Source organism: Odontesthes bonariensis, chromosome 3 (assembly GCF_027942865.1).
Source record: "Odontesthes bonariensis isolate fOdoBon6 chromosome 3, fOdoBon6.hap1, whole genome shotgun sequence".
NCBI classification, from domain to species: domain Eukaryota; kingdom Metazoa; phylum Chordata; class Actinopteri; order Atheriniformes; family Atherinopsidae; genus Odontesthes; species Odontesthes bonariensis.
The window spans coordinates 20,754,684-20,779,805 of record NC_134508.1 but is presented as its reverse complement, the minus strand read 5'-3'; the positions used below and the strand labels follow the sequence as shown (position 1 = coordinate 20,779,805).

At 40.5% G+C, this 25,122-nt stretch overlaps 2 protein-coding genes across 6 annotated transcripts in view; one reads left to right on the top strand and one right to left on the bottom strand.

Annotated features, from left to right (window-relative positions):
* arhgef25b (Rho guanine nucleotide exchange factor (GEF) 25b) overlaps positions 1 to 7,069 on the top strand; it is a 29,639-nt gene extending 22,570 nt beyond the window's left edge. For all 4 annotated transcript variants that reach the window (XM_075460915.1, XM_075460914.1, XM_075460917.1 and 1 more), the window contains 12 exons: positions 1,252 to 1,318; positions 1,405 to 1,508; positions 1,687 to 1,756; positions 2,753 to 2,842; positions 2,988 to 3,080; positions 3,260 to 3,310; positions 3,406 to 3,483; positions 3,570 to 3,761; positions 3,848 to 4,028; positions 4,120 to 4,322; positions 4,420 to 4,560; positions 6,090 to 7,069. In XM_075460915.1, coding sequence (XP_075317030.1) covers positions 1,252 to 1,318; positions 1,405 to 1,508; positions 1,687 to 1,756; positions 2,753 to 2,842; positions 2,988 to 3,080; positions 3,260 to 3,310; positions 3,406 to 3,483; positions 3,570 to 3,761; positions 3,848 to 4,028; positions 4,120 to 4,322; positions 4,420 to 4,560; positions 6,090 to 6,188 — 1,369 coding nt within the window. In that variant the 3' untranslated portion in view covers positions 6,189 to 7,069. The remainder of the gene's footprint in view (positions 1 to 1,251; positions 1,319 to 1,404; positions 1,509 to 1,686; positions 1,757 to 2,752; positions 2,843 to 2,987; positions 3,081 to 3,259; positions 3,311 to 3,405; positions 3,484 to 3,569; positions 3,762 to 3,847; positions 4,029 to 4,119; positions 4,323 to 4,419; positions 4,561 to 6,089) is intronic.
* A 1,214-nt stretch (positions 7,070 to 8,283) lies between these two features.
* On the bottom strand, positions 8,284 to 24,687 carry b4galnt1b (beta-1,4-N-acetyl-galactosaminyl transferase 1b). 2 transcript variants are annotated; one of them, XM_075460910.1, is made up of 12 exons: positions 24,386 to 24,687; positions 22,573 to 22,674; positions 19,197 to 19,419; positions 18,930 to 19,106; positions 18,264 to 18,370; positions 16,825 to 16,862; positions 16,562 to 16,742; positions 12,525 to 12,617; positions 12,244 to 12,431; positions 12,030 to 12,170; positions 11,708 to 11,945; positions 8,284 to 10,101 (listed from the first exon to the last, which is right to left on the bottom strand). In XM_075460910.1, exons 3-12 carry the CDS (start codon positions 19,409 to 19,411, stop codon positions 9,884 to 9,886), a joined length of 1,596 nt encoding a protein of 531 aa, XP_075317025.1. In that variant the 5' UTR covers positions 19,412 to 19,419; positions 22,573 to 22,674; positions 24,386 to 24,687; the 3' UTR covers positions 8,284 to 9,883. The 2 variants fall into 2 exon arrangements, with proteins under 2 accessions (XP_075317025.1, XP_075317026.1); XM_075460911.1 differs by lacking the exon at positions 24,386 to 24,687 and adding an exon at positions 24,214 to 24,366.
* Between the last annotated feature and the right edge of the window lie 435 nt (positions 24,688 to 25,122).

Sequence of the window (25,122 nt, the reverse complement as noted above, 5' to 3'; positions counted from 1 at the left end):
ATGTCCAGAAATATTCAGCCCAAATTCTTCCGCTTTTCCCCTGAGGTCTAAGGTGCAGGGTTGAAGGGGAAATTAGGGCTACAGCGATGATCACAGTCCTCATGGAACGGCAAAGCGAGGAAGCACAGTTCAACTGCATTCACTCAAAATCAGTTAATGTTACATGTTTCTCCTGGGTTGGCAGCTTTTATTTCTGCGTTTAAATGTAACAGCTGGGAAATACAGCAAGTTACCAGCTCATTGATCAGATTCCCTGCTTTGTCATCACAATCTCCTCATCTCTCTCATCAACCATACTCCGGTTTACACATCCACTTCAGCTCATTAGTTGCACAGCAACTTAAATTTAATAGATTTTATGAGCCATGGTGGAGATTAAGCGTGAAAAAGCTTGGAATGCTTGAACAATCAGAAGTGAGCAGCTCTGAACCCTGAATGTAGTGGGTACTGCCTTCCTGCCAGGGCCATTTTGGACAGTAAAATATCTCCCCTGGAAGTCCTGGTTTCCTGCAGTGGAAAAAGCAGGGGGTCGAGGAAATGCCCCTTCATTTCTTTGGGTCCCAGAGAAAGTTTTACAGTTGAAATGCAGCTGAAATGATGTGAACCTCTGCATTAGTGTTGTATAGACACAGGAGGAAACAACAATCTTGATTACCAGTTTGTCCTCTTTACAGTTTAGTTATAGGGGTTTTTGAAGGTAGATTTGTGTCCCCCACTTTCATGTCTTTATGCCATGCAAAGCTTCTTCTTTTTTTTTTACACTAAGACTGTATTTATATATCAGCTTTGATGTCAGACAAATGCAGTTAAAACAGCTGAATGAAGGAAACAGTCCAAAACACAGAAGAGTTTCAATAAAAACAGTAAGTTTTAAAAAACAGAATAAACGTCAAAGTCAACATTATAATGCTAATAAAAGACAGTAGATAAGAACTGTAGGAACTGACAAAAATGTATTTGTTTAAAAAATAGACATGGACACTATAGAAATAGATTCAAAATATTCAGAAAAAAGTGGTAAAATCAAAGAGAAAATCATGAGATGATGAGAAATATTAATCAAAAGCCAGACTGAAGAGATGAGATTGTGGTTTACTTTTAAAAGACGCAAGCTTAGACATGTAAGTGGTATCAACCATCTCGTCAAGAAAGCAAATATGTCTTCCAAAGCACTTATTGAGCATATGTACATTTCTGGTTACATGTAGCCAAAGGTTTTATTAGCTGCCTTGTTTAATAATGGTCTCTTAGATATGTTCTGACAGAGCTGATAGAGACGGAAAGGTTGTATGTTGAAGATCTTGGCCTCATAGTCCAGGTATGTCTACCTTCAAATGATATATTATAGTTTTTCCCATTTAGAAATTCAGGAGCCAATTAGTGACGTGTTTGTGTTCGTAAAAGGGCTACATGAGCACGATGGCCAATCAGGGTGTTTCAGAGGACATGAGAGGGAAGGACAGGATCGTGTTTGGAAACATCCACCAGATCTACGACTGGCATAAAGAGTGAGCCCCCAGTTCCTCTGACTCTGAACAATCTCTTACAGTTTATGCTTATTTTTTCTGAGCTCCTCGTGTTTCCTGATGGTCCAGCTTGTGTCACGTCTTCTCAGGCTGTGTGTTTCCTGCCTCTGAGTGTGTGTGTGTGACTTTTCCTGCCTGACCTCTGCTTCATGTTGCGCAGCTTCTTCCTGGGGGAGCTGGAGAAATGTGTAGGCGATCCAGACAGCCTGGCCCAACTCTTCATCAAACACGTGAGTCTAAAGATCATTGAAGTGCGGATGAGGAGTTTCCTTTTTTCATCTCTCTGCACGTTCTCTGTTTGGACGAAGGTTCAGTCATCTCAGCCACTGCCGCTGTAGAGCTTTAGAGCCTGCTAATGCAGATGTTTTTTCTTTCTTTCTTTCTTTCTTTCTTTCTTTCTTTCTTTCTTTCTTTCTTTCTTTCTTTCTTTCTTTCTTTCTTTCTTTCTTTCTTTCTTTCTTTCTTTCTTTCTTTCTTTCTTTCCTTCTTTCTTTCTTAACTGTCTTGTCATCACTCTGGTTTGACTTAAGAGCTTTCAAAGCCAGAAAGTCTCGAGTTAAAGATGCTCCATGGAGACCATGTTGTGTGAGAAAATCAACTGGATCTGCTGCACTTAGAGCAGTTTAGTTTTCTTGTTTTGCTGTTTTACTCTGAACTTGTAAAATAAGACTATTTGATGTTGAAATAAAAACCAGTTTCAACCAACAAAGCACAAAACATCTGATAATTTGAAAGACTTTTATTGAGTCACTGATTAAATGCTGTGACACATTAAAACATAAAAAACCCTCAAAGAGTGGTGAACACTGTGTTTATTGCCCTGAACTACAAAGTATCAGTATACAGTGGTGCGACAGCAGCAAAGTAAGCAAGATAAACTACTAGAGAAAATGAGGATAAGATTTGGATTTGGTTCAGTTCCTCAAGCTCACCTTCTTTATTCCACTTGGTCAGCATCTATGGCAAATAAAGCCATTCTTTCCTAGCCACTGGAACTATTTAATGATGCCAATTTCCTGGACTGATTAAAAACGAAAAAAAAAAAGAAAAACTCTTGCGTGGAGTGGAAACACAACAAAACTGAGAAGAAGCTAAGACCCTAAATGGTTCAGATATTGTCCCCTCCTCTGTCCATTTCTCTTATATCTGTATGCGAACACACTCAATCCTCACACACACACACACACTATGTGGAAAATTTAAACTGTGTCTGTGAAACTCTGCAGGAACGACGTCTTCACATGTACGTGGTTTACTGCCAAAACAAACCCAAGTCAGAGCATGTTGTCTCTGAGTACATTGAGACCTATTTTGAGGTGAGAACAAAACACTATCACTTCTATATTAGTTGACTTCACTTTGTAAAATTGAAACACTCATTATCTTGCAAAGCGTGTCTTTGTATATTTGTCCAAACACTGAAAGCGACATTCCTTTCCTTTCCTTTCCATCTCTAAACAGGATCTCAGGCAGCAGTTGGGTCACAGGCTGCAGCTCAATGATCTCCTGATCAAGCCTGTTCAGAGGATCATGAAGTACCAGCTGCTGTTGAAGGTTTTCTCTTTAATATATTTATCAATCTACATGTATCCTAAATGTGTGTATCCAAAGGTTTTTAACCACTTGTGCACCTTTACTTTCATGTGGGCATCATTGTGTCAGATTTAAAGTGTAAATGTGAAGAAAATGAGCAAAGATAGCAGCAAGCATCTTTCTCTTTCTGACACCTTCAGGACTTCTTGAAATACTATAGTAAAGCTGGGAGGGATGTTGAGGAGCTGCAGGTATGAACTCATTATGGAGGTGAAATTCCTGTTTACATTTAATTTATCCACCCAAATTTTGTTTTAACTTCGCTTCATTCAATTTGAATCATCAGAGGGCGGTGGAGGTGATGTGTTTCGTGCCAAAACGCTGCAATGATATGATGAATGTGGGAAGGCTCCAAGGTTTTGAGGTATTGAATATATTGAAATATTTTTTTGATCATTATTTGTCACAAATAAGATGCGATGACTTGGCAGTGTCTGTGTACTGTCTCAGGGGAAAATCACGGCTCAGGGAAAGCTGCTGCAGCAGGATACTTTCTCTGTCAGCGAGCAGGAAGCCGGCCTCCTGTCCAGAGCGAGGGAGAGACGTGTCTTCCTGTTTGAGCAGCTGGTCATCTTCAGTGAGCCAATTGATAAGAAAAAAGGCTTACCTTTGCCAGGTTACACCTTTAAAAACAGCATCAAGGTGAGAGGAGAACTATGTGTAATTGCATCTCTGGCTTACAATTTTTTTTTATTTGATAATCAATGTAAGCAATTGATGCTTTTTAGGTCAGCTGCTTAGGAGTGGAGGAGCCCTCTGAGGAGGATCCATTCTGTCTGGTCCTGACCTCCCGGGGGACTGACAGCAGTGTAACACGCTTCATCATGCACGCATCATCTCCAGAAATACAGCAAGCTTGGTTCAATGATGTGGTCCAGATCTTAGAAACTCAGAGGAACTTCCTAAATGGTACGAACGCTGAAATGTTTCTTTGATAAACACATAGGTTTAGGAGTCTGATGCATTTGAGTGATGTGACAAGTTTTCCTTTTTACTGCAGCTCTTCAGTCTCCGATAGAGTACCAACGTAGGGAAAGCACATCAAATAGTTTAGGAAGGACCATCAAGTCTCCAGCTGCTCCACCATCTGGCCTGCGGCCTCGCTCCTCAGCATCCATGGACAGATGTCACCAGCCCTGCCTACTGTCTTACAACAACTCCCTGCCCTCTCTGCACTCCCCCCGCCTCAGCCCAACCTCAAAGGTGAAGCATCTCCAGCAACACTCACATCGTATTTACATATAAACAAGCACAGCTCCACTCTCTCTTCTCTCTACTGGATTTCTCTCTCTGTTTTAAGGTCTCTAATCCACCTGCCATGACACTTCGAACTACTCACCCTCCATTTTCCGCACACCGCCAGCTCAGTTTGTGCACAGAGGTGAAACACGACTGTGGCACGTCTAACGATCTGTCACCCTGCAGCCATCACCACCAGAGGGTAGATATGTCCTCTGTTACACAGCGGCGGGGGGGGTGTAATGTCTGCTTTGCTTGTAGTGTGTTCTATGTTGAAAAATCACAGCTTTTTACTCATATTCTGGATAGTTTTCAACTACAACCCAAAGACATTGGGTGGTTTTAAATGTGGTGTTGATCAGTGAGTGTTTGTTGTCATGATCACCGACGTTGAGAGGAAATTACTCTGGCCACCTTTGTCAAATATCCTGTTGTTGTTTTCGTGTGGATTCATAACACTCTTCAGCCTTACATGTAGTGTCATTCATCCATCCAATTTATGGGAAAACCCACCGACCTGCTGTTTTATCTCATTCCCTCAGACTTCCACCAAGAGAAGGAAATGGCTTGATCGTAGTGCTTTTATTAGACGTGCCAATCTGGCCTGATTCCACAAAGTTGTTCTCGTCCTCTTGGCTCCCATTATGTGTTTTGGATCATCAGAGTTTCCATTGTGCTTCAGATGCATAATGGTAGAGAGGAGCTTCCCATGTTGCTAAAATAACCTGCACAGCAAGAACATAACTGTCATGATCTGGCGTAAAGATGACACAATTATTTATAAAAATGCATATTTTAACAAGTCAGGCTTATATGAGGATTTTTTTCATTTTTTTTTTTCACGAGCAACATCTCAGTGTTTTAGTTGAACTGCACGAAAAAATTAAGAAAATACACCTTTTTGTGCATAAAGGACAAATCAACAATCATTCAAATATCTTGAAGTCGATGTTAATACTTGCAAACAGCTTGTTGTGCTGCCCCCGTGTGGTCTGAACAAACCAAACCAATTAAAGCTGGCACTGGGACGGTTTTGCCTACAGTGTCACTTGTGTATTTCAAGTTCATCTTTCTAATTTATAAAGTGACACAAAAAAATTCTGTGGCTACAAAAAAAGTCTACAAATCAGAAGACTGGAAGATCTCAGGTTCCACTGTCAGGCTCCCTAAACCCCTTTATAACCCCCAAATTTCCCCTCATCAGTAGGAGAGTCATTCTGAAAGTGTTTGCTAAATGAAAACATTTAAATGCATACATTTAGTCCACCCAGAGTCCCTCTCCAGTTTATGCTGTAAGATGAGGAGTCCGCTCAGGTATTTCACTTCTTAAAGAGGTCATTGGCTCATTCAGGGATACCGGTGTCACTTGTGAACCATCGACCCATCAGGATCGCATGAATGAGGGAGTATGTTATTGTAGACCATGGTCTGTTAGATGTGACGGGTATTCTTACTCCTCTGTTTTTTTTTTTGTCAAGATAAATACCAAATACATTCTCAGGTTAATGTCTTGGGCCTTTCAGATTCAGGTGCACTGCCGAGTCTTTCACCATTTGGTCTTTATTGTAGCAATTGTTTAGCCGACAAGTCCAGTTAGCATGTATACCATGAGCTGCATGACTGAGAATCTTCAGACAACCTCAGAGCAGAACCAGTTACATGTGTTATGTCTTTGAAAATCAAATGTGTGTCACAAGTAAAAACATTAATTCAGGGCTTATTTCCTCTCAGGGTGTGACTGCCAGTTTCCAGGCGATAACATTTTGTGATGGTGCGACTTCTTCGGCACATCGGCTGAACAGCTTGGATCAGCTAAAGGAGCAGCAGTGACCTGCAGTCTGATAGTTGCTGTTAAGCCTGAGCACTATGTCAGCACAGGCTGTATCACTCCTACACAGGTCAACACAGCATCTTTGTTAAGTCAAATTAAAATTAAGCTGCAGGCCAATCTAGATATGATACAATATAATATAATCATAGTGGCTTGAGTGTGTTCATTTGAGTGTGTGTGCATGTGAACATGGGTAGTGATTAAAGATGAGATTAAATATGTGAGAACATGGTTTTGAAAATCACTACAGAGACTTTTCTTCATGTTGCTTTATGTTGTCAATGATTCAATTTCTTACTTCTTCCACTGAAAATTCCTTGATGGATATTTTTGTAATGGATATTTTTCACAAAGCACCAGTTCCACTTGATTCCCCCCAGAGAACGAAGATGTCAAATCCCCTGATGCAGCCATAGCTCTGTGTCCTCACTTAACTGTATCCTCGTAATCACTGAGTGGTTCTAACTTCCAGTTTCACTCCGGGATCTCGATCCATCTGTGCAGATTATCAAATAGCTGTGTTTTCCGTTTGGTGGACTACTTCAACCCTGCCATTGTGAGCGTTATCTGGACTAAACACATTTGCAAACTCAAACAAAGTTAACGTCATAAGCAAGCAGAAAGAGGAAAAAGGGAACAAAGATTAATTTGAGGTGCTCATATGTCATTGTCATTTTGAATGTAAATAATTTTGCGTGGGATCATATCAGTAAAATTTGTATCTTGATAAACACGTAAAATTAAAGAGAATGCTGTTCAGATATTTGCCAGTTCTTTTTTTGTTTGTTGTTGTTGCAATAAATTCCTATATGTTTCTTTATTGTTGAAGCATGACATATGTGTTTGTGTTTCCTAGGCATAAATACCTCATAGGACAATTTTTCCGTGTGTCTTTGTCATCATTTTGTTTTTGTTTTTTTACATCTTCCTTGTCCATGTACCCACGAGAATGGATTTAGAAATAAAACTGTGGCCACAAACCCTTGAGGATAAGAATACCATACATATACAGTATATGTATTTTTTGGGGGGGGGTTCTAACATGAAACACCAGAAAACTGAAATGTCAGCAGCATATAAACCACAGAGCTTTAGTCTTTTACCAAGAATGAGAAAGTCTGGAGATCTTTACTTTGACATTTACGGTCTTTTCCACTGAGGTCAAAGGTCAGAGGCACCTATTACCACACACTATTACCTTGTTATGATCTACAGTGAGTGTTAATAGCTATCTTTGCCTCAGCTGTCTTTAAACCGCACATTAAAATGTCTGAAATGTTTACCTATAAGTTTTTGGGTCTAAGTTGTTTGGTTAGATTTTTATGGGAAAAAAGCCTCATCTCATCAGTGTGTAGGTGTGTACTGCCCTCTAGTGGAGGAAACCCGATAACTGATTTGCAAGTAAAAATATTTAAATTATCCTCAACAATAAATGCAAATTATTCACTTCTTGAATAACACACTTTTGGCAGCAGGGACAGACTCTAAGTTATTCTTGTAGCCATCTAGAAGCTTCTTAAATGCTCTTGCATTCATTATGCACGAGATTTAAGCTTGAAAAAATGGCTGGGTTACCTTACATCTTTACTTTTCAACTTTTCAGCTTTCGTGCGGTAAGATAGTTAGTTAGTCCCACTGGAAGATCTCAGAACTTTGCCTTAAACCTGATTTTCTGACAGTAGGTGACATGTTTTGCATTAAAAGAAGCAGAGGCCTTCTTATTTGCTCATTCACTGTAACCAGAGCCAGGAACAGCAAAGCACTCACGAAACATGATAAAAATCTCCGTGGTGTTTCACTGTTGGTAGTGTGCTCTTGTCCCTTTTTACTTTAGACTTCATTATTAGCATTATGTGCTGCTGAAACAGCAATTTCAAGATAGCTGAAGGATTTATGTGTTTTTTTTAGTTTGCGTTTGTCTGTTGCGTTTGCAGGTGAAGATGTAGCATTCTTGAACGCTTAAAATACTCTTTTATCTAATGAAATATGTCATACTTATGAATTGCTTTATACTTTAAGGAGGTGTACAGAGAACAATGTGTGACAACTACACAGCGGTAACATGCATTTTCTTTACCCTGACCCTCCTTCCAAACAGCATAACACAAGTCCTTTTTTCCCACAGACATTTTAATAACTTTTGAAAATAAAAAACGACCCATAATGCCGTGATCAAATTATTCATATCAGTGGTTTCTGGGTGAAGCAGGCAATATACCATATTTTTTGTGTCAACACAACAAATGTCATTGCTTAGCAAAGTTTCCAGCTTTGCTAAAGATCATTTACAACTTCTAACGCGTGGCAAACTTTTGAACATAAGACGGTGCAATTACAGTAATAAATAACATTAATCGTGTTAGTCACTTTTACTTGTCTAGAAAGTTAGCATCCCATGGTAACGAACGAAAACCAAAAGATGAATTTCTTAATTAAAAAAACATAACAGAAAGATTTCACAAAAAACTTTTTTTTTAAATATTTCCCTTAAAAAAATAAACAAGTAAAAGCTGAAATCACTGGCACCTCTTCGCTGATAACAAATTGACTGTTACAAACTTATTTGAAACGTCAGGAAACAACACGGAGATTTAAGGGCGCCATCTGAAGGTCATGGTTTAAAAGAACCACATCAACGCTTCAGGCAGCTCGTCGCACTCCAACACAACAGTATCTCTTGGTATAAAAACAGAATGGCACTCATCTCGTACCGCATGGTAATCCTCGTTGTTTTTAGATGTCAGCTGATCATCAAACACATTTGTTTCAGGCAGCATGTAATGATGCAGTTTGCTGTAACTCACTGGTGTGCACAGACACAAATGCTCCTCTCTTTCAGATGCTTGTTGAAGAAAATGGAGAGTGACAGACAGCAGCAGACAAAGACAAAGCTGCTTCCAGATCAGGTCACGACATGTGTGACTCCAGATAGATGGAATCAATAGTTTCGCCTCCTCAGATGGGATTTATCCCTCACGCATACCAAAATGGACTCCAGTTAAGGAGGTAGACAAACCATAACACAGATAAAATAAAACACCCCAAGGCCAGCTGACCAGTCAGTCATGGAGCTTATGAACCACGCACTAAACAGTCTTTGAATGTGTTCATTATGTGGCACTTATGCTCTCAGTCTACAGGGCTGTCTTTTTCTGTGAAGTGTTTCTTTGTCCTCACCAACAGAGTCCTTGTTCTCCAGCTCGGAGACACCAGAGATTTTTCCAAGTGGGACACCACATATTCCCCTACCCACACAGTACAAGAGGATGACAGAGGAGAGAGTCTAGATGCTACCTGTTGGGTTTTCCTTTGTGTTGGAACAACAGCTTTCTGTCATGTGTTGGAACAACACAAAGGATGTAAAGTCAGATAAGATTTGACAAAACAAAATCCCCAATAACCTGATATTAGCCAATATCATACTGTGATTTAACAGTTAAATCTGACCCCTCTTTTCACTCCAGAATAGAGCTTACATATTTTTTTTAGTAGACTTATTTTTAGCTGACTATGCTCTGACAGGTGAAACATGCTAAAAAATGCTCTAAAGCCTGAAGGCAGAAAAAAACGTCCAAAGGTTGTAAAGAAAAGGCAAAGTGACATAAATCTTATCCGACAGGGTGAGGTTGAGGAGAATTTCTTTGGCAACTCAGGAGGAGCAGAGGAACTTTCGAGATAAGGAGTAGAGGGGGAACTAATTATGAGTCAAACACTGAAAACGGTTCTTGAAGAACAGGAGGCCATTTTTTGTGCGCGAGGCATCAGACGAGGCCGGTGGATATCGGAACTTGGTATACGTCTTGTCGCTTTCTGACTGGCTGATCCAGGGGAGTTTAATTTTGGTTGCATGATTTATAATGACATCATCACAGGAGCCCACATGGAGAGATCCCAGGCCGTCAATGAAAAACTCTGCAGAAGTAAAGAAAAAAAAAAAGAATTGAGACAAACATAATAACTGAATTTGGTATGTGTTGTTGAAAGACTCCAGTCATGTCAAAAAACACAAAAACACAACCCTCTCTGTTGGGATATTGTGTAAGATGTAAGCAAAACAGATATAACTATTTCTATATACCAATTATAGCACAATATTTATTAAAAAATAGAACAAAAACAACACAATACTGTGCAAAAATGTTGCAACCCCCCCTCTTTCTTAATATAGTTCCAGAAAAATGGAAAATAGGTATGTCAATCTATTGAAACATGCAAATATAAACGGAAATAAAGTACATTAGGAGTTTATGAGGAAAAAACAGAATTTGTAAAATTCTAACAAGCTTCAAAGTCAATATTTGACTTTGTTCTTCAACACAGCCTCTATTAGACAAGCTTTCTGTCATTTCTTTAAGTTGTCTTCAGGAATAGTTATCCAGGCTTCATGAAGGACATTTCAAAGCTCTACTTTGGATGTTGGCTGCCTTTTGTTCTGCTCTCTGTCTAGATGATCTCACACTGCTTCAATAATGTTGAGGTCCGGGCTCTGGAGAGGATTCATCCTTCCATTAGACCTGTCCCAGTCCACTTCTTGTCTTTTCTCCCTGTTTCCCTTCATTAAAAATAACTTTTTGACAGAAACCCCTGACATGGGGACCATTTCTGATGAGGCTTCAATGAACAGTAGATGGATCAACTGAAGGTCCAGATCTCAGGTCCTGTGTCAGAACTTGTCGGACATTTTTTTCAGTTTCTTAAGGATATCAATTTCAGATACTGCTTTTAGATCTTTTAGACACACTATGCTGTCAAATGCCACGTTTTTTTGTTTGATAGCTCTTTGGGGGAATCACCTTGTTGGTGAAAATTGAAACAAATTGTACATCTTTGTAACAGCCTGCTTGTAGGAAAATTCCCTAAGATAAAATTTCAAATTGTCTAAGTTGTCTGTTATGCTTCGACACAACACTGGTTCGTGTTTGAGTTAGGCGCATTTCCATGCTTGAATGATTCATAGGTCAGCGTCAAGGGGCTTAACAAACAAAAAACACATTCCTTTAAAAATGGTCGGGGTACAAGGACTGCACCAAAAAAGAATGAAAAATGTTTTAATGTCTAAAGAGAAACTCCCCAGAGAACTATTACTGAAAACCACTTTAAATATCAAAATAAAGTCTGGCTGCTTGTAAATATACAAAAGAAATGAGGGTTTACTCAACTCTGCAGTACTGTAAGGGAACGCCTTGCTTAAGTGAGACAACTTTTTGCTCGTCCACAGCAGTGTGATCACATTATAAATTAGTCCAGGGACTAATTGTATTTCATTTTCATTGTCTTAAACATCCAAATACAATGACTGTGTGTAATCTGGAGTTCAGACGTATCGATTTCTCATTTCACACCCGGCTCTTTACTTTTCCTGGCATGCTGCTGAAGATTCTCACCATGGAAGGAGTTGATTATCTCTTCAGCTACTATTAAAACTATACTTAAAACATATGTATGTTTCTTTGAGTTACTGTATACAGTCACAGCATTTGTCTCTTTGATATGAATGCAGTGTTTTAACTGTACTCACCCAGGTGAGCTACCCTGGCGAGACGTGGGTCAAAGCCGACCTGCTGGACTTTGTCAGTGCGAGCCAAGAAGAAGTTAATGACACCGTCGGTCACAACACAGTTGGGGAAGTCTTGAATGACGTGATGATATCCTCTTCTCATGTGTAAACAGTCACCGTCCTCCTCTCCTGGCTCAATGGAGATGGTCTGTCTGTATGTGGCAGTGTAACCTGTGGCTTCTCGCACTGCACCGCCCACCTAGAAAAACACCCAAACACACACTTACTTCCCTGAAATAACAATATTAGGACTCATTCAGAATTATATGAATCAGGCCCTCACCAGATCCAGAGTGGTCTTTTCTAGAACATCAACAAGTTTCTCCAGCTTTGTGTTAGCAGTGAAGACAAAGTCATCATCTACCCACAGCACGTACTTTGTGGTCACCTGGGAGACGGCTAGGTTTCGTCCAGCAAACCAACCCTATGATAGAAGACGCTGAAGTTTAGATTAAGAACTCTTCTACAGCAAAAGCAGAGAAGCGTGCACTTCCTACCTTTCCAAAGGGCATGATGTAATGTTCGATGTAAGGCCCAGAGACGGTTTTTGGATTTTCGCTGTCATCAGCTATTACTATAGTGACGGTGGGATAATATCTTCTGATGCTGTCGATAAGATTTTGAAGCTTTTCATAACGCAGGAAAGTTTTCGTAGCTACAGTCACCAGAGTGCTGATGTTGTATTCTGTAGGTAACAGAAATAGGATGCTGGCTTTTTAGGAGTTGAAATGTGTGATGACGTTTCAGTTTGGTTACAGATTAAATGATGGGGCTGTACCTCCTTTGGATCCAGTGTTGTAAAGTTTTGGAGTTACACCGTGACGGATCTTGATGGTGAAGACAGCTTGATGTTCCTCTGTCTCAATCTGCACTAAAAGACACAACATTAAAAATGCCCAGTATGAATTAAAGCTGTCTCAGGAAAAACATTTCACTCTGTAATGACAATGATACAATGATGATAATAGAATGGTGCATTTGGTTTTTATTAGTCAGCACAGTTGCATCCAACATGTTTTTTAGCTATGGTTATAGTTTAACTATGCCATATGCATGGGTGTGGAATCGAGCTACTGACTGAAGTACGTTGTATGTTGATGCTGTGGAACGTATGAGAGAATGTTCAACACATTCTGCAGCTTCTTATTTTCTTTATGGTAGATCATTGTACATGCAAGTAAAGCTGAATCCACAGAACAGACATTGGGCCTCATGCAAGAACCGTTCATACGCACAGATTTGTTCTTAAGTCGTGCGTACGAGTGATTTAAGAGAATTTTCGTATTTTACGTTTTCTTTCAGGTACGAACAGAATTTACGAGTGATCCAGAGCTGTCGTAGGAGTTTCGTAAAATAGTCCGCTGTTATTCTAATCAAGTTTGCTTGACTAATGGATTGTATATTTAATTACTTTGAAGCAAACATAAATAAATATATACATTATACCGCATAATTATGCTGACATTGTTCTGTTTGACTTAAATTATGCACTAATTGAAGGTTAATTTGAATCTGTATATAACAAGGTCAATAGGAAGTGTAACCAGTGGCTGACTTGCTACTTTTAGATGCCTTAGCGTGTCAGGCTCTTGGAAGAGACCGTGGAGATGTCCTTGTGGAGACAGACGAATGGCTGACATCGCGATTAAGATTGCCAAGGACTGTGCTGCTGCAAATATGCAGCTTGCTAGAGTAACAACTCCAGAGAAAAACACGCCGATCAAACCCAATTCCACCACACGTCCAGGTCCTCACCACCCTTGGATTTTTGGCCACTGGAACCTTTCAGAGGGAGACTGGAGACAGATCGGGGGTGTCCCAGTCCTCTGTGAGTCGTGCGCTCCCCTTGGTCATCAAAGCTCTCATCAGTTTATCACCCATGGTACATCAAATTCCCATACACCGCTGTCCAACAAGTACAAATTAAGAGGGACTTTCATCCCGTGGCTGGACTGCCAATCATAATTGGAGCACGAGACACATATATGCATCAAAGCACCCGTGCCCCTGTCGTGGAGCTGAAGGACAGGTGGGTGTGTCTCGATACAGCAGGGGGCAAACTGCTCTGTAGCCCAGAGAAGGCATGCCAGATTTGCACAATATTGCCATTAACGAGGGTCTCCCACTACCTGAACCAGCCCAGGCAGACCAGAGGGTGTGGTACCAGAAGACCCCCCTCATGGACCACCCCATCAAAGTGCCATCATAATGAGGCAACAACTGATTGCACGGCTTTAGTTGCAGTCATCGAGCGTCTGGCCATGGTGAGACGTTTTTTTTTTTAAGCCATTTTCATATCAAACCATTTATTTTTTTATTTCGGTGACATTACGAACTACAGGTGACACGGAATTAACAGCACTGGTAATTGCTTCCCATTTCTTCGCTTTAGCAGGTCCCGTAATTCCACTGCTGACACTGCTAAAAATGACAGATTTTCCTTTTTGGATCTCTGAAAGCAGAACTTCAGTCTCAGAGCCCGTAAAGTTGTTCTTTTTGCGCCTTGATGCCATTCTCATGACTCAACACTCAACACTTCCTGGCACAGGAGCGAGGAAGCACAGCTCCTAATATGGTATCATTTTGGGCGTGGAGTATGCAAATTTACTATCCTCGTGCACGTGAACTTAAATACGCACGGGTGGGATTCGTCATTTACACAGGTCGTTTACACACTTTTTCCGAAGTTAAGAGCGCTTGTTGAATCTGACGTGGCGTGTTTTACATACCTACATATCTACATACATACACACACACACACACACACACACACACACACACACACACACCCACACACACACACACACCATATAGCCTGGGGATTATAATCCCTTTTAAACACTCATGAAGCGCGTTGACCAAATAAACAACTGAATTTCCTTCAGTTAAACAAAGAGAAAACAGAGGTAATTTTCTTTAGAGCCAAGGAAGTACTGTTAACAATCAGTGGCCAACTTCTGACTGTAATGTTAAAAACCACAAGCCAGAAATCTGGGTGTTATTATGGACTTGAACTTCAACAGCCATATCAAGTCAGTTATGAAGTCACTTGAAGAATATTTCATGGACTGAAAGGACAACTGTGTCAGAGTGATAAAGAAAAGCTGCTCCATGCATTTATCTTCAGTAGACTGGCTTACTGTGACCGTGTGTTTCCTGGTCTGCGTAAAAGATCATGCAGACAGCTGCAGTTAATTTAGAAGGCAGCTGTTCCATGTCCTAACTAAGACCAGAAAAGTGGATCATATCACTCCAGTCCCGAGGTACACTGGCTTCCTGTATGTCTAATAGTTGATTTTAAAACATTGCTGTTGCTTTATAAAGCTTTGAATGGTTTTGGGCTAAAGTACATCTCAGGTTTTCTGGTACGTTATGAACCTTCAACACATTTCAGATCGTGAGATACAGGTTTGCTTTCTGTCCCCAGAGTTGGAACTAAACATGGAAAAGCTACTTTCAGTTTTTATGCAACATATACGTGGGGAAAACTTGTCATTAAAATGTGCTGTATATATATATATATAAATTTGCCTTGCCTTGCTTTAAAGGTGATAGAGAATGGTTGAATGGGGCATTAATCCTTGTTCTGTGATGTGATATGTAGCCCAAAAAAAATTGGTTGGGTCTGTAATGGCTCAGAACCTCCCTAAAAGGCTCTCTGAAACAGCTATGTTACTATGCTGAGTTTAGAATGCGTCGTTTGCCCTTATTGGCGTCGTTTCAGAGCATATCTGGCAACCTCATTATGAAATACAGGTAGGTGTTGGCGCTATTCGGTTGCTTGATTGGCTGTCCTTGCTCTCACTGAAAACAGAGCTATAGAGTAATACACTGACTGAAAAGAAAGCTCATCAGAATCAGAATTCGTTTTATTGCCATTGTTAGTGAACAGTGTTCACTAATTCCTAGTTAGTGAACAGTGTTCACTAACTAGGAATTTGCTGCGGCGTAAGGTGCAAACATGTAACATAGGATATAATAATAAAAAATAAAGAATAAAAATATATGAATATAAAATGTACAAGGTGTGTACAACAATACACAGTATCCAATATACAGAGCAACAACAGTGCAGCTTCATTAGTGCAATTTTAATGATGGTAAAGTGACTGGGGCAGGTTATGAGGTGATTATGAAGTGTTCATAAGTCCAACTGCAAGGGGAAAAAACTGTTTTTGTGACGGGAGGTTCTGGTCCGAATGGACCAAAGCCTCCTGCCCGAGGGGAGTGGTGCAAATAGAGAAGGGTCAGCCGTGATCCGACCTGCTCGCCCCATAATCCTGGAGACGTGCAGGTCATGGATAGATGGGAGGCTGCAGCCGATCACCTTCTCAGCGGAGCGCACAGCTCGCTGCAGTCTGTCTGTCCCTGTCGGAACTGACCATCGACTGAGCAAAATTCCGACTGAAGCCTGCTCGGAATCGTGCAAGGTTTGTGAAACTGTACTCCGTGAAATGCGCAGAGCAAAGGAAAAGTCGGCGGTTGTTTGTACTGGGGATGCTGTTAAAAATAAATAAAAGCCATTGATCGCGAACATTGCTTTCTGGGGGAAGAATATGTAACGATCGTAGTCCGCTTTCACAGCCTTGGAAGGCTCACCTGTACCTGTTTCTCGCCGAAGGGGCGTGTCTGAAACGGGGTGGCTGTGGATTTGGGTGTGTGGGGGGCGATTGCTGAAAAAGTGACATCACTTTTTCACAAAAACGGATTGGCACTTTTTCTGGGGGATATTCAAAAAAGGGGAGTACTTGAAACAGAGGTTCTGACACTTGAGTCCAGAGCAGATGGACTATTGGTCTGAGTTAGAGGTCTTACCTGTGTCTGCAGTGCTGGGATGAAACAGTGTGTTTGTGTAGGTGACAAACTGCAGCTGTCGGTTCAGGTTGGGCAGCAGGCTGCTAGTGAGAGTCATGTGCATCTCGCCATCACCTTTGATTTTCACCCCATCTACCTCTGCTGCTATGTTTAGGGTCCCCAGCATTGCGGTGATGTTTATCTGCAAAAGTAGATGGAGTGAGAAGACTGCTATCTGTATCTAAATTATGTAGAAGGAAAGATGGACATACTGAAATACTCACAGAGTAATTGTCTCTGGGGAGGTCAAGTAAGGCCAAGCCTGGAAAGATTAAACAGTAACAGATTTTGAAGTTCCAGCTATAAGAAATTAAATTTGATCAGTCATTTTGGATTTAGAATGCCCTGCTGTTTTTGCATTATCCTCAACGTTTACTTTACAGTTCTTTGATTTAAAGGCAGGCCAATTTAGGACCTGGACTATTCCAGTACATGTGTATATAATATGTGCAAAATGTGGTTTGACATAGTCTAACTAAAAAAAAAAGAAGATCTTCCGTGAGAAGGTCATTGTCTGGCCGGCAGCATTTGTTGCTGTAAGCGGTTCTAAAATCAAACAGCTGGAGGAACACTTAGCAACTAATTAGGTTAAATGGCAACAGATCAGTAACATTATTGGGTATAAAAAGAGCACCTTAGAGAGACAGGGCTTCTAAGAAGGAAATTAAATTAAGCAAAGGTTCAGTTCCAGTGCATGCACGGAAATTCCCAATGACCTTAGTTTGTGAGATCTTCTTATACCTCTTGATATCATTCTGTGTGTATGTTGCCCAATCCTAATCTCTATCTGGCGCCTGCTGTCTGAGAATGCTACTACATCTTCGTCATTGTGTAGACAGAGTTCATTCTGGTCCTAAACAATATGTGGTTCGAGCAGTGTCAAGGCCCTGCTACTCCCTACAGTACTCCCTACTTCCATAATTAACTGTGTGTGACCACAGCTCACCGTACCAAATGCAGGCTAAAGCCATTTCATGCAAAGAAAAAAAAAACATGAAACAATGACATGGAAACACCCCGTCTTCTCCGGAACATAACTCACTTAAAATGGACTGAAACAAAGTGGAAAACTATTCTATGGGTAGATGAATCGAAATTTGAAATTCTTTTTGGAAAGCATGGATGCCACCTCCTCCGGACTAGAGGAGAGGGACCATCCTGTTTGTTATCGAGGCTCAGTTCAAAAGCTCAGTTCATTAGCGCCATTGGATCTGCCAACTTGCACATCTGGAAAGAGACCATCAATGCTGAAATGTATAAAGTGGTTTTAGAGAAAATGTGCTCCCATCCAGATGTTTCTCAGATCATTTTTGGGGAGGGCCTTGTATATTTCAACAATGCAATGCTAAACCACATATTGCATCCATTGCAACAGCATGACTTCATCATAGAACAGGTGATGGGCCATGGCCATGCCCCAAAGTTTTTGAGATGGGTTGCTGCCATCAAGTTAAAGATGAGCAAATATTTTCCATGAAATAGTAAAATGTCTAACTTTCAACATTTGATATTTTCCATGTTCTACTGTGAGGTAAATATTGGTTTATGAAATTTGCTAATAATTACATAATGCCTGAATTTCTATTTCCACATTCTTGGAAAATTGACGCTGTACATTAGTAATGAGATCATTATAAACATCATTCTCTATCTGAAATCATACCTTGGACGATGATTGTTTTCAGGGGCCGTACCTCCAGCCCCTGTGTCGGATACTGTAAGGGACTGTTTGCCTCTGCAATAATGAGCACATCTGCAGGTGTCTTTGACCTGAGGAGAAAAGTTTGCATTAAAGTTTTTCACACTGCATACATCCACAAACATGTCTTGGCATAGAATAAGTAGGCAAATATGCTTGAAGCCAGTCGAGGCATTTCGCTATTTGAAAATATAAACTGTCACAGCACAATCGGAAAAAATGAGGAAAGAGTTTAATGGAAGATAACAATAAGGACATCATAATCAAATCATGATACCGTCTTATCAGAAATGAAGCAAACGAAAACATGAAACAAAAAAACAACAAAAGAGAACAGTTGCAAGAGTATAAAATGCTACTGGCATGAATAAAGGCTGCAAAGACTGATATGATTTGTCATTTTGACCACTTTACTGCTATTTTTATTGATTAGATTAAAGCAAAAATAATATCACCTGAGTGATAGAAGCATCTCAGTATTTGAAAAAGGTGAAGTGACAGCATAGGTGACAAATATATCAACCACAGATCCTAGTTTGACATATGGATGTCTTAAATCTGACCTGAATGTGTAAAAACACCCTGGAAGTAGAAAATGAAATGTGACCTCTCTTTAATTCTGCCGCTTACCTGCTCTGAAAACTTTTGTACTCTTTGGCTCGCCTTGTCTTCATTTCCTCCAGCTCAGACGAATCAAAGGCAGTGTACAGCGGGTGAGCTGACACCCGCGGGAATAAGAGTTGGGCAAAAGGCAGGTTTACTCCTCCACTGTCACCCTCACACACGCACCCATTACGAGCCAGCAAGCTGGACAGATTATCAGACATATATAATCAGACTGTAGCTCACACATTTTTTTTTTCTGTGATGTTCGGACTTAAAAACAGCGACGCTTACCTTGTTACACCATCCCTCACATGAAAGGGGATATTTCTTAGCTGGTGGTTTGCTTCTGGGAGCCTCTCTTCTAGACGTCTCTCTACTACTGGCCCCAGTCGCTGCCCCACATCCACCGTGGTATAAGCCCGAGTGGGCCATGAATGGAGGAGAGCCAACACGAGCACCACAGACACCAGGATGGCGAGCAGCGCTGTCTTTCTCAGCGACCACATCCTAAAACCTGTCAGACAGGCACACGTGACTTGCGTGACTTACTGGTTGCTGTAACTTCTCCTCTTGTCTACATCTTGATGGCATGTGACAACATGAAAGGGACATTATCTTTCTGCAGTCTAAGCTGCAATTGAATAAATTGTCCTGTCTTATTTCCCCTAAACTGCAGCTCAGACTGTACATAGAAACTACATGGCAACAGAAAATGAGAAAAAAAAAAATGTTAAAGCCCCATATTAGTTCTTTATAAATTTAATACTGAACTAAAAGTTCAGTAGAATGAAAAAAAAAAAAAATTGTGGAGCTGTTTACCATAAATGGACACACTGTGTAATGCAGACTTTAAATCATCTTCATCACGGCTTCAGAGATGTGGAAGATTTTCCAGATGCCCCGTAGTTCCATTTATAGTGGTGCTATTTAGGGGTGTGTAAGTAATGGATGGACTGCAAAGGTATTCCTTAAGTACACAACAACACTCTGTAGATGGTTTCTACATCTCAACTGTGCTGTGGTGTTGTTAAATCTTTTGGCTGCTAAAATGTGGTCAGAATCAGGACAAACAATCTTGGTTTTGGAGACACATTAGTTTCACACAGACAGAGGAATGTTAATGTAACCACACATAAAACACAAAGTCATTAGTCAATTGGATTGGCACAGAGTGGCTCAGTGACTAAAGTCAGCATTTTAACGGTTAATAACAAAAAGGTCTGGTAGTTGTTTTTTGCCCCAACCCTAAGTCCCGCCCCTCTGTGTTTTTTCCTCCCTCGTCTCTGCCACGCAAATAGAAACAGAAATTAGATTTTTTTTCTGAAACTTTCAAGTACACAATAATTTCTTTATCCCTCATCTGTGATGGCAAACTTCCTGTTTCAGACACTGTCAGTCTCTGCCTGCCTGTTAGTGGGCCTGAATTGCTCATATTGTGGGGATATAAAACTGCTCACGCAGATATACTGCGGAGGCTCCCCCTTTTGTTGAGGGCAAAAACTACGTTTACGTAACATAAATTATTAGATTTCACAAAAGCTGTCCCGGAAAGTAAGGCAAACTATTTGATGCTCTGTGATCTGACATTATGAGAGCAGGGCGGATGTGACACAGATACAGTCCACAAGGCCGGATTAACTATATGGGCCTGCGGCACAGTGCCCAGGGGCACCAACCATTCACAGCCAGTGGGGGGGCACCACACGACAAACTTTAAAAATATTTTTTTCATGAATGTTTGTACACTTAAAATGATTACACTTGACACTTGACATAAATATTCATATAAAATTCATTATTAAAAATAATGTGATAAGAACAGCAACGATATATCATAATTCTGAGCAATAGTTGCCTAATGTGAACATTAACCCCCCTCCCTCAACCTGTCAGTTGAGCCAGTCCACCTATGGTGAAATGCATCATGTTTTTAAAAAAACGCGGTAAAAATAAAAATAAATGGATAGACATCAATTGAGTGGTTGTGCAAAGAGAAAAATAAAAAAATAAAAAGGCTCCAGGCGTTTAGCGGCAATTAAAAATGTTCCAGTGTTAGATCGTTTCTTTATAAAAACATCGACAACTGCTGACAACCAGCTGGCTATTGCTAACGGTCCCACCATCTACCACAACCGGGCGGCTAAATATGCAGCATCAGCACGGCACGACGGTAAGAAAACCAGGTTTCTTACAAATGATCTCTTCCAATGCCAGCTGCCGAACAATCAGTCTCTAGAGATTGGCTAATCTATTCCCCTTCAACCGGCATGGTGTATTGTTTTGCGTGTAAATGCCTGGCCAGGCAGCAAAATGCTTTCACCGAGGGGTACAGTGACTGGAAACACCCGGACAGTCACAGCCCACGAGAAGAGCGCAAGCCACCGCGAGTGTCTGCTCTCACTTCTCAGGAGGTCACGGGATGCGTGTACGGTTGATGTTGTTCTCAGACAACAAAAAGAGGATGCGGCGAAGTATTGGAGAGGGGTGTTGCAACGCATTGTGGCCGTGATGAACAGGGTGCTTGCGCAAGTCTTGAAAGTCTTAATAAGTATGGAATTTTGAAGCACTGTTTTCCAGACCTTGAAAAGTCTTGGATTTTGTGTGAAAGTCTTAATAAAGTATGGAAAATAAATGTATGGTAGAATGTTACAGTATGCTCAAAGGCATTGTGAAATGAGAAATAGGAAGGTAGGATATAAAACTATAATTTTGCTAACTGGTCACTTACTGTATTAGCCTAATGGGATGAGATGTGAGTGAAGAGACTGAATTCTACATACATTCATCCATCCATTTATTTTTTTTTTATAGATAGTTTTGTTACACTTGTTTGATGTGAAATTCATGTACTTGTGATTTTCATGTTTTGAAACGTTTTCATCAGTAAAAGCATAATTTACTGTGAATAATGCATTTGTTCATTGAATACTAGCCTATAAAAATGAACATTTCTAATAAACACAGTTGGTACAATCTCAACCAATGAAGTAGGCAGTAGGAACACAAGTTACAAGTACATAAAGTTAAGGTCTTGGGGAAAAAAAGTCTCAGTTTTAAAAAAGTCTGGAATTTTGATTTGGAAAAAGAGCAAGCACCCTGGTTAAGTTTTGAAGTGGTTTGGCATTCCGGGGAGACAACTTATGGTGCTCTGGGACGGCTGTGGCAATGACGTCCCCCTGGATAATAGGAGTGTTGTTAGTGCTGCATAGGTGGATGCTCTTTGAACTGATAATATATTTCAATATAGACAAATGCTCTTCGAATTGATACACATTTTGAATCTGTACATTTTAATATATGGATGCTGTTTGGATTGTTAGTGAATTGAATGGTTTTAAATGGAGATATTTGAATAATCCTACATACTGTATATAGATGGATGCTGCTTTAATTGTTACTGATTTTGAATGAATACGTTTGAAAATGTAGCCTAGAGGCACTTGAGGTTTAGTGCCCAGGGGCACCACATTGACTTAATACGGCCCTGACAGTCCATGTTGCACAGTGAGAGATGCTGCTTGTGTTGCTTAACCTTAGTACAGTGATCTAATTACACCAAGCACTACTGATATCGATTCTTTGTCCAATCAAAATCTTTCATAACTGTGCAACAAATCAAGCTCTCTTAAATGTCAGCCTTGCCACCTCGTATGTCTGGGGAATGTACCTCACTGGCTCTATCTGGTCAGTGAAAGGGCAACCACTGTTGGCACCTGCATCTCTAGACACCATCCAGACAGTCACAGAAAGGATGAAACACCTGCCCCATCTGGAAACAAGAAGACAAAATAATTGGGGGGGAGGGGGGGGGGGGGGGGGGGTTGTCATAGTCACATTGGTATTTATTGCATTAAAAAACAACTCAATTCCATTGCATCAACATTACATGAAAACATAGTCTCATGTCCTCATGGCGATTCTTTTGCTGCTTGCATAGTCTTATATGTCCCAGAGGGTGTGGGTTAGACCAATGCAGTATTTCTGAGGCAATCTTAGGGGGCAATAAAACGGGCATGGGGATGGGTGGGTTCAGCCAATCAGCTGAACTTTTTTAGAACTATTTGTTTAAGCATCTAAAATGGCTGTGATGTTGGCTGCTCCCTTAAAAGCATCACTTCCTGTTATTTTACTGAGGTTTAGAATGCATTAGATTGAGAACCTATTAATTATACATATTTACCAAGCTTATTAGTATATTCAGAAACAGTGTGCTATCACTTTCTTCAAAGGTGTAGACTTGAAAGACCCAGTGACACGCATGGCATCCTATCTCCTCTTAATCTTTCTCTTAAAGATATAAACCCTAAAAAACCCCTAAGATCTTAAATCCTCGATTAATTAGGTGTTCATAAGTGAAATATTTGTCCAATAAGAGAGGATTAGTATGTATTTATTTACTATAACAATCCTCACTCCCCTCGCTACCTCTTATTCATCTATAGATCACTGTATTTGATCTAATAAAAAGAAAAAGCTAAATTTAGCTGATAAAGACAACCCCTATCAGACAACTAAAGACAACTATAAAATGACCTATTCTAAGAAATAATCATATGAGTATATTTCCAAAATAAGAGATTACAGTAGCATGAGTTATTGCGCAATCCTTCCAATTCAACAACATAACACGCAAACCAGAGCTAGATAACATTAGCAAGTCTATCATGAAAGAATGGCGCAATAAGTATGATCTTAAATAAATTAACAAAAAGTAAGATATACAAGGGGAATAAAGTGTGATTGATGGTTTCTTACATGCTAATTAACCCTACCCACCCTAATCGATCATGGCTATAACCATTCTGACACATGACCGGACGGGTAACCGAAGCAAGTAATCCAAGGAAATTAGAATAAAAATGAGCGCCTACTATCCTTGACCAGAAAATGAGCATTGTTCTCTAGGTATGCGGGGATGGCTGTGGACTGTAGAAAAATACTTTTTGGGTCCCTGCCAAAGTGAGCACGGCAGCCTTGCTGGCTCACAGGGGGTATATTCTAATATGGGTATATTAGCCTACGTTTGCCCCACATCCTCTGCATCGCGCAATATCTTTCAGAAAAATGTGATAAAAATGCAATCGTCTGTCCAGCAGTCCGGAGCAGCGGAGTGAAATACCAGACAGCACACAGGCCTATCAGCCTACATTACCGCGAATAACACTGCAGAAATAAAAAAAAATGCATTCAATAGCTTGACTATCTCTCAATTACAAGCCTTATGTCATGAAACACCCCTTCAAGCAATGATCTCTTGCTTTGAGACGCTTTTTAATCGAGAATTTTGGATCAAATTAAATGCCAATACCTTTCCTTTCTCCTAACGTTTTTCCTCAGCAAAGAGACTGTCCAATGTTCACCCCAGGGGAGGAAATTCTAACAAACGCCGTGTATAGGACTGGGCCTTTTTTTCTTTCTTTCTTTTTCTTAACAGTATAGCTTATTAGGCTACCGAAATGTTACATGAACAAGCAGCTCACCTCAGATAAGACGCGCGCTGTTGGTTGTGTCACCTCCCTCCTGAAAGAAGCGTGCCTCTTTTAATGAATCTGTTCCTCCTCGGTCTCGCAAATGGGATTAGGTGAAGAAACAAAAACGATGTGGAGAAGAATAATGAGGCGCCCGCGCATCGCAGCGCTGCAAGCTGAGGAAGGATGCTCCCCCTGCAGCAAGAACGGTTGCAGCGCACCGCACCGAAAGCCGAAACTTGAGTGGTCAGTGAACACGGCAGTGTTTCCCGCAGCGCATATAGTCAAGGCGGCCGCCTTAGCACACTCGCACTGCCGCCTTGCCAACGTTCGCGAAAAAAAAAAAAAAAATATATATATTTTTAAACCGAAGTAATAATGCTTTGCCAGGCTCAGACATTAAAAGACAGCATTGATAACATTAAATTGCGACACCTACTGGTTGTTAATGTAAATAGTTAATAATGTAAATAAAAAGTGTTACAGCTCTTAAACAGCTTCGTTATTGCTCTAACAGCCCCCCCTCCCCGTTCCAAGTAACCCCCCCCCCCGGCCAACGACTCACCACCTTGACTAAGAAATTTCCTGCGGGAAACACTGACACGGAGTGTTTTTTTAAAAAAAAATTCTATTTATTTAATTTCAGCACAAGACCAGCTTACATAAATAACTTGTGAGTGTGCATAGATGGGAGTTTGTGGGCGTCTGTGCACGTTCACAGTGTGTTCGTGCGCATTTGAATGAATTTT

What these genes read in the sequence shown, in the direction of transcription:
- b4galnt1b (XM_075460910.1), bottom strand. Translation starts at nt 19,411, where the DNA reads ATGTGGTCGCTGAGAAAGACAGCGCTGCTCGCCATCCTGGTGTCTGTG. An exon ending in TCCCCAGAGACAATTACTCT is followed by an intron (nt 16,743 to 16,824) that starts GTGAGTATTTCA and finishes CTACTTTTGCAG; the next exon opens with ATAAACATCACCGCAATGCT. An exon ending in ACATCATGCCCTTTGGAAAG is followed by an intron (nt 12,171 to 12,243) that starts GTAGGAAGTGCA and finishes CTTCTATCATAG; the next exon opens with GGTTGGTTTGCTGGACGAAA.